Genomic DNA, 8703 nt, shown 5'->3' on the forward strand with positions numbered 1-8703 from the left:
GACAATCGGATGGGAACATCTTATATAAAAGGATGATCTGATGAGGGTCACCTGATGTTAGAGGACACTCTGATGGAGATATCTGATATAAGTGGGTACTCTGAAGAAGACACTGGATGTAAGAGGGTGCTCCGATTGTGACACTTGATATAAGTGGGCACTCTGAATGAGACACCTGATGTAAGAAGGCACTCTGATGGGGACATCTGATATTAGAGAGTATTCCAGTGTTTCTCTTCTCCTTCAGTTTTTCTCCATCACTGAGCTAATGTGACCCCAGCACTGATGGAGAGGGGCAGGGGAGGGTCAAACTAGGATGCTGAGTAGGCAGCTGATATCCTCCTTATCAACTGATGATGCCATTGGTTGTCAGGACGATGGCGGCTAAAAGGTCATAATGGTGCACAATGAAAACCTGTGGCTTTGTGTAACTAAAAGGCAGGCTTGTTCCACTTGCTGGCTTGTATACATGTTTTGGGCAATTTTTTGAAATTTTGCCAAGGGACCCCTGAAGAAACCTCAAGGCACCCCATGGTGTCTGGGCACCCTTGCTGAGAAAGGCTGTACTAGAATATGAGTCATAGTACAGACCAGGGGCGGACTGACCATTTGGAAACTCGGGCACTGCAAGAGGGCCCGGGGCAGTAGGGGGCCCCATGAGATGCCCCTGGTACCTTTTTCATAGGCTTTTTTGAGTTTTGGCAAAGACACAGGGGCCCCATGATCCCCTATTGCCCGGGGGCCCCATGAGTTGTCAGTCCGCCCCTGGCACAGACATGAGATTAGGATCTCTTCTGGAAGAACATTTATGCTGACCAGACCTCTTTGAAATTTAATTCAATATTCTTGCTACATAATCTCAAATACAGGAACACCTATGGTGGTATCCAATTATAAATTGAGACATATAAACCAATTAGTTACTTTATGACTTTTAAGCAGCCCATGGTTTCTATACTTCTAGAAGAATTAAAAAGAGAATAGTTTGGGATCCTGCCATATCCCCACCTATCTTCATATCTGTTTAGCACCTTTTCTCCTCCCATCAGTGGCTACTGTTTGTGGATAAACAAAGCTCAGGACAAAAAAGAGGAAGAGCTGTGTCGTAGAAGCTGGGAACAACTCCCACAGAGCCCAGCAAAGGCTAAGGACTCAGACTGTGTATAAAGAGCTCAGACGTAATGTACAACAAGTGATCTGGCCAAAAGATTTTAAACCAAAGCAGAGAAATACAGGCCTGAAAACCGATCCAACACTGTGCAGGGAGAAACAGTAACCAGGATACACAGGTAAGCATGGATTCTGTTGCATGCTAGTACAATGCTGTAACCATCCATCATGGGAGTGCACTGTTTACCTGACAATGCAAATCACTGCAACTATATTTTTCCATCGTCGTTTATAAAATACACTTTGGTGTTATCATTTTATATTTCCTTACCATCAAATACAAAATAACATTCTGTTTTCCATATAAAACGCGTTATCTAGTAAGAGATTTAGGGTAAGAACGCAGAAGTGAAAGTGGACGGTCTTCTGGGCAGTGTGGGTATTCCTCTAAATTGACCATTTCTGTATAGCAAAACTGACAGATCCAGATATTAGACATGCGCAAAATGAAAAAATTTGATTTGTTACGTTATTTGACTAATTTCATTTTGTTCGATTAGTTAAATTGTTTAATCCACTTTTCGGAATTCGTTTTGTTTATTCGAATGCGACTGAATTCAAAATTTCGTATGGATTCAAAAAGAATTTTAACGGATTTGAAAAGAATTCTAACATTACAATCCATAATCTACAATCCATATGTGGTTTTGATGGTATATGGGCTATATGAAGAGTTGTGTGATCATATTTCTATTTCAGCAAAATTTTCACAGTGCCTTTGTTGATCTCTACTCACGTCACCAAAGCGAAGCTCACTATTTTTTGTAAAGTATTTTAGTCTTTTCTATTCTATTATTTTTTATTCTATTCAGATGTATTCTGTTCAAATTCATTCTATTCAAAATTTGAATTTTGGAAGGCAGTCATATTCTTTTTATTTCATTCTATTCTATTGTTTTTCTATACGATTCTAATCTATTCTATTCTTTGATTCTCTATTCTAATCTTTTCTATAATTTTATTTGGTATTCTATTCTATTCTAATTTATTCTTTTCCTTTATTTTCTGTTCTATTTTGCTCTGTTTTACTCCATTATTTTCTATTCTATTCTTTGATTTTCTATTCTATTTTTTGATTTTCTATTCTAATATTTTCTGTTCTATTCTAATTGATTCTATTCTTTGATTTTCTATTCTAATATATTCTGTTTTGTTCTGTCTTACTCCATTATTTTCTACTGTATTCTATTCTTTTATTTTCTGTTCTGTTCTTTTTTCCTCTATTGTTTTCTGTTCTATTATGTTATTGTCTGCTCTATTCTTTTCTATTTCTTTTCTATTGTATTCTATTTTTTTTAATTAAAATTTGTTTTTGAATTTGTCGAATTAAAATCGATTTGAATTTTGGCCAAATTTTTTTTCGTTATTTCAGATTTGTTTAAATTAGTTACTATTGTAATTTGAAATTCGGATACATCCGAATATTCGAATAACGGAAAATTTGTCCAAATTTCGATTCAGAATGAAATGAACATGTCTACCATATATTAGGATTCTTGTTTAACAAGGCATTGCTCTAGTTCAGTTGTATGGTGAAACATGAACTTGCTTAAGCTGGCCATACACTATTAGATTTTTTGACAAGCTGAATGAAAAAAAAATTGTACAACTTCCTCCATCCATGCTATACACCCCAGATGGATGAATTCCCCCCCACCTCACCGAGCTACTGCATTCTGACAACCACCAACGGAGGCTGTGAAAATACCCAAACATCAGCAGTGTCTGAATAAATTAAACTGTAGTCCAACTGGCCATTTTCCACCCGGCTCCTTCAATTTTTCAATCAAAGTATGTAAGGCGGGAGATGGCTGACACGGCTTCCCACTAAGCAAAATTTAGACAATGTATGGCCAGCTTTAGGTTTCACGGATGAAGAGGTTAATGTCATCCCTTTGTCTCATACAAATAGGATAAAAGTTGTGTTTTTTTTCTTGGTTACACATTTTATTCAAAAGAGAAGTATGCTTTTTTTTTGTTTTTTTTAAATCATACTTACCTAGGTGGATGCAACATCAATCTGATGCTGCATCTGTCCCCTGCAACTCTAAGGGTGAGAACTGAGTGATCAGATACCACTGATCATTCAGTTCCCCCTGCTGCTCTTAGCAGAGAGCGGTGACTCTCAGTCACCGCTCTCTGCTCTGCTGTGGAAGGGGAGGGAGCGGCTGGCTCAGGTTCTTAGTGGCTTGCTGAGAGGCTGAGCCAGGTGCCGGTCTAAACATCTGGGTGCATCCCAACTTTAAAGTACAGATTGTGATAGACCCAACCGGGACAGGATCTGTTGAAGGGGAGGCAAGATCTTTCACCAGCCTGGACTATGTGACGTCAGGCGACAGCGGATTTTAGCCTGCTGTTGGCTAAAAAAAGGAATGAACTGAATGAACAGAATGAACAGAATGAACTGCACTCCTGTGATCCGCAGGAGAAGTACAGTCAAAAGAGCTTCTCCTTTAATGTTTAAATCTTTAATTAGATATTAGTCATCCTTTTTATGATTTTTACATTCTAACACATTTGTTGTTAATTACTATAGGATTCTTTACTAAAATGGCTTTAACATAAACACCTCTTTAGCTTTCTGATGGCTGTGCGGAACACTTGATTTAATTAGGGTGATACCATTTATCATTTCTTTTCAATAAACTTAACCTGGAGGGACTAATACAAACAGTGTAACTGTAACATTATCAGTAGAAATACATATTTCAGCTGTAGGATGACTATTTAATTAAATGTGATGTTAGAGAAATTACCAGGCAATGCTGTCACAATAGAAATTTTCTATAAAACACATTGCTTTAGAACAGTGGTTCTCAACCTTTCTAATGCCGCGACCCCTTAATACAGTTCCTCATGTTGTGGTGACCCCCAACCATAAAATTATTTTCGTTGCTACTTCATAACTGTAATTTTGCAGTGGGAGGACTAGTGCCACATCATTGGTGTCAGTGGAAGGAGTAGTGCCCCATCACTGATGTCAGTGGGATGAATAGTGTCCCATCATTGGTATCAGTGGGAGGAATAGTGCCCCATCATTGGTGTCAGTGGGAGGAATAGTGCCCCATCATTGGTGTCAGTGGGAGGAATAGTGCCACATCATTGGTGTCAGTGGGAGGAATAGTGCCCCATCATTGGTGTCAGTGGGAGGAATAGTGCTCCATCATTGGTGTCAGTGGGGGGAATAGTGCCCCATCATTGGTGTCACTGGGAGGAATAGTGTCCCATCATTGGTGTCAGTGGGAGGAATAGTGCCCCATCGTTGGTGTCACTGGGAGGAATAGTGCCCCATCATTGGTGTCAGTGGGAGGAATAGTGCCCCATCGTTGGTGTCAGTGAGAGGAATAGTGCCCCATCGTTGGTGTCAGTGGGAGGAATAGTGCCCCATCGTTGGTATCAGTGGGAGGAATAGTGCCCCATCATTGGTGTCAGTGGGAGGAATAGTGCCCCATCATTGGTGTCAGTGGGAGGAATAGTGCCCCATCATTGGTGTCAGTGGGAGGAATAGTGCCCCATCATTGGTGTCAGTGGTAAATGTAACATGCATTTTTCTATTTTAAAGCTACCATTTATAGTTATAGGGCAAGTGGTTAAAGTGTTACTAAACCCACAACAGTAAAATCAGTCTGTATATGCAGCAAAGCATGCTTGTTATACTAACTGTGAAATGTAAGGGGTTATTCCTCTGCACTGTGTAAAAATGCTGTTTGATCCTGACTTCTCTGATCCTCCCCTTCTTCCAGTGTCCCCCTCTTATCTCCTGATAAGACATATTGTGTGGAGTCACTCTGCACATGCTCAGTTTGGTGTGTATTGCTAGAAAGTTTTTTTGTCTTTTTCTTGGGAGAGTGCATGTGATCAGCACAGGACCAATCAGCACTGTCCAGACAGAGGTCAGGGTTCCTGCATCTTCCTAGAGCAGAATGAAAACTCCTCACACAAGCTTTAACCAGTGCTTTGCTGGACACTGATAGAAGTCACAAGACTGCTCTAACTGCTGATGAGAAAAGGTATTTAGCAGTTTATATTTATTAAAATAATTGCATTTCCATGTTCTGTGTACTGTGGTAGACCAGATATAGCTACTGCAGGGTCCTGGGTTTAGCAACACTTTAAGTTTTAAAAAATGAGACAAAGAGAGTGGGACAGTTACTAAAGATGAGCAGACCCAGGAACACAAGTGCAGGTATCTCAATTGCACAGTCTCTAAGACACTATTTATGCACAATCTCGAGGTACCCCATTCTAAAATGTAAAAAAACGAAATGAATAGTTTTACATAGTGCAGCAACATCCACACATGTCGAACATTGGAGGTGATTTATTCTTCCAATGCAAATACACATTTGCATACTGGTACTAACTAGTATGCCAATGTTTCTCTTCTCCCTGACTCCGCTAATGTGACCCCAGTGCAGACTGAGAGGGGAAAACAAGGATGCTGTGCAGGCGCCTGACATCCTCCATATCATCCGATGATGTCATTGGTTGTTAGGACGCCAGCTGCTAGAAGGTTGTAATGGTGCATAATGAAAACCCATGGCTTTGTGTAACTAAAAGGCAGGCTGATCCACCTTCTGGCTTGTGTACAATGTTTGGGTATATTTAGTTGTTTTGCCAAGGCCTGGGCACCATGGATGCAAACAGTTGTTCTAAGATAAAAAGATACATGAAACTGCCAAGTGATTTATCTCTCCATTATCTAACAAAAACTAAAATATCAGCTTTGAGCGATTTTCCTTTTTATTAATGTTATTGATTACCAAAAGTTCATACAGGCCGTCCAATCTATATAGCAATGGTTACAAACTATGTTCTACATTTACAGGCAATCGGTCATGGCTATGTCTGCTGAAGCATATCAAGAAGTTGAAATAGCCACTTGCCTCCTGAGTGGGTCCTCATCTCTCGCCTCACGGATAAGTCGTGTATGCTTAGCTGTTCTCCTTTGTGCTCGGTTTGGAATCCTAATGGTTGGATTTCGGACAGTATGGCTGGATGAAGAGAAGAACTTTCATTGTAACACGTCAAAACTTCTCTGTAAGCCAAGCTGCTTTGATGAGTTCTCCCCATTTTCATCATTCAACCTTTTTGCTTTACAACTGGTGGCGCTGCTTACCCAATCTATTTGTGTGGCCTGTTTCAGTCGTTTAGCCTACCAGGGAAAGGAAGGATGGCTGCATGCCCAATTCCGGAGAAAGACTGTTCAAATGAAATTGCATGTAATCGGACTGATAAGCAGGATACTTATTGAAGGCCTTTTCATTTTAACCTTCTACAAAGTAACAGAAGGATTTGTGCAGAAGAGGACAAGTCAGTGCCATACTACCCTGTGTGAACCATTTGTCATCTGCACAGATATAAACACGTTTGTCAAGAATATCTTTAACTTGTGCCACTGTGCGGCTTCTGCAGCCAGTGCCATGATCTGCTTCTGGGAGTTACTAACCTGCCTACCGCCCATTCAAAGCACAAAGAGGCACTCAGCTAGCCAGGTGCAAACCAAGAAACAACGAATCTAGCAATGTTAAGCTGTGTTTTAGGATGTCTACTAAAAAATTATGATTAACATAGTGTGTATTTCTTGAAATGTAATTTCAAATAATTTTGCTAGCAACATACTGTCCGTTTGTTCACTGCATCTCAGGAACAGCTGTGACAACAAATTAGAGACCAAAGTCCAAACTTGCTTCCCTTTTACAGCACAATAATCCAAACAAATCATTGTTAGACATCTGTGTTGTAATTTATACCATTTCCTTTTTTACTGGTTTGCTGTGTTAAAGCTAATTATTTAGGGATGTTGTAATAAATTGTTTAACGTTCAACCAAAACTTTTTTTTGTTTTTGCACTGTTGCTGTTTTGCTGTTGTAGCATCCAAAGCACATGACAATCCACCCTTCAGCTTTAAAAAAAAATTGCTCCTTTGTCATTCCATACCTGTAGGCTGTACATGGCCTATCTGCAAAAACTACAATTACGCAACCGTACCCTCCTTCTTGCCTAAATTGCAGCTTGTTACAATCCCTCTTCCAACCCAGAAGGATCATGCATGTGCAGTACGTGATATCTCCCTCTGTAGCCATAGCAGCTGAGCTCATGGATGGGAGATCACACGCTGCACATGTGAGAGATGGGGAAACAGCTTTCATTGTTTGAACACTGATTGAAGTAAATTAAAAACATTCTGACTGACATTCTGCAGTTTAGCCACAAGATGTCACTGTTTTTTCTAACACAGCCTCAGACTGCATAGAGATTTCTATATTCATGAAGGGGTGGGGTTTTACACTTGGAGAGTGAACAGGAAAAGGAGAGGAGAGCAGCCATGCTTGAGAGAGAAGGGGGGCTGTGTGATCTGAGAATCCGATGCTATCCAGATGTGAGGACAGCCCTCCGTGATCAGAAATTCAGTTGAGTGAGGCTGATCGTGTTCAAGATGCTAACCCTGTTCAAAGAAAGGAAGATTGCTGCCAGGAAGCTGATGGGAAGCTGAGGAACTAAGCAATATATATACTGTGATATCGCATGCTTAGTGGAGAGACATTTGTTCTGTTCAGAGTCACCAGCGGATGCAAAGCAGATCCGAGTCGGTAAGATCGTGCACGCACCTCATTTCAGTGTTGGCGCCTATAGGACTGAGACAGGCCTATAGTTAGTTAGTTAGGGTCCCTGTTTGTGTCAGGCCACAAGTGTTGTTACTGATTATTGGAAGGACTCCACAACCTAAAGTGACATTTCACATTGGAGAGCTGATAAAATCCTACAAACTCAAGCCAGACTGGCGTTTTGCTCAGAAGGAATACTCAGGCACGTGCTACAGGACCAGTTATGGGAGGGGGAATACTGTAGATTTGTGTAAGATTGTAAGCTGTTGTGCTGCACCGTAGGCTAGCCCATACCGTACACTCATACACGGATTCCTGCTCTTTCAGGGTAATAACAGGTAAGGTGTGGCAGCTTATTTGTGCCCGCCAGTAGGTAAATTACTTCACTTTCTACCTTCATCCATCAGAAGGCACCGTGCTGTGCAGCACAAGGGTCTCAGCCTTTGGGCTGGGTGTATGTAAATTTATTGTATGTTTCCAGCATTTGTGGTTGTGTTTATTTGCCACATCTAAGTAAAATTCTGTTGTGGCAAAAGCTGGTGTTGAGGTTGCTTTCCTCGTTCGTGACTTCAACAGCCTCCAGGGATCAGGAATCACTCAGCCATCCACCAGGGGGATTACACTCCATGTACCAGGTATCTTAGATGGCCACCAGGGGGACCTCTCTCAATGGCAGGTACAAAGCAGTAGCAAAATCCACCTTAAGGGGGGGGGGCTCTCAATTGAACGAGCCCAAACAGAAATTTCTGATAGTGTAGTATTTATTAGAAAAAAATTGCCATGTAAAAGTAGATCCAGAAAGACATAGAGCACTCACAGTATGGATAGAACATCAAAGATGGTCGCAGGCCTAAACATGTGATCCGAGCGACGTGACGTCACACCCTGGCTCCTCCTTAACGCATTTCGTGCACTAGCATGTTA

The 8703-nt window shown here is 40.9% G+C and overlaps 1 protein-coding gene across 1 annotated transcript; it reads left to right on the plus strand.

Annotated features, from left to right (window-relative positions):
* The first annotated feature begins 1065 nt into the window (after positions 1-1065).
* LOC149451383 (gap junction beta-1 protein-like) lies at positions 1066-7004 on the plus strand. The gene is made up of 2 exons (XM_089690737.1): positions 1066-1289; positions 5999-7004. Exon 2 carries the CDS (start codon positions 6009-6011, stop codon positions 6690-6692), a length of 684 nt encoding a protein of 227 aa, XP_089546863.1. The 5' UTR covers positions 1066-1289; positions 5999-6008; the 3' UTR covers positions 6693-7004.
* The last annotated feature ends 1699 nt before the right edge of the window (positions 7005-8703 follow it).

This window comes from Staurois parvus, unplaced genomic scaffold (genome assembly GCF_062004578.1).
Source record: "Staurois parvus isolate SC_StPar_1 unplaced genomic scaffold, SC_StPar_1.0 ptg000541l, whole genome shotgun sequence".
Taxonomy (NCBI): domain Eukaryota; kingdom Metazoa; phylum Chordata; class Amphibia; order Anura; family Ranidae; genus Staurois; species Staurois parvus.

Bases quoted from the DNA above. Each gene is read 5' to 3' on its own strand.
- LOC149451383 (XM_089690737.1), top strand. From the start codon at position 6,009: ATGGCTATGTCTGCTGAAGCATATCAAGAAGTTGAAATAGCCACTTGC.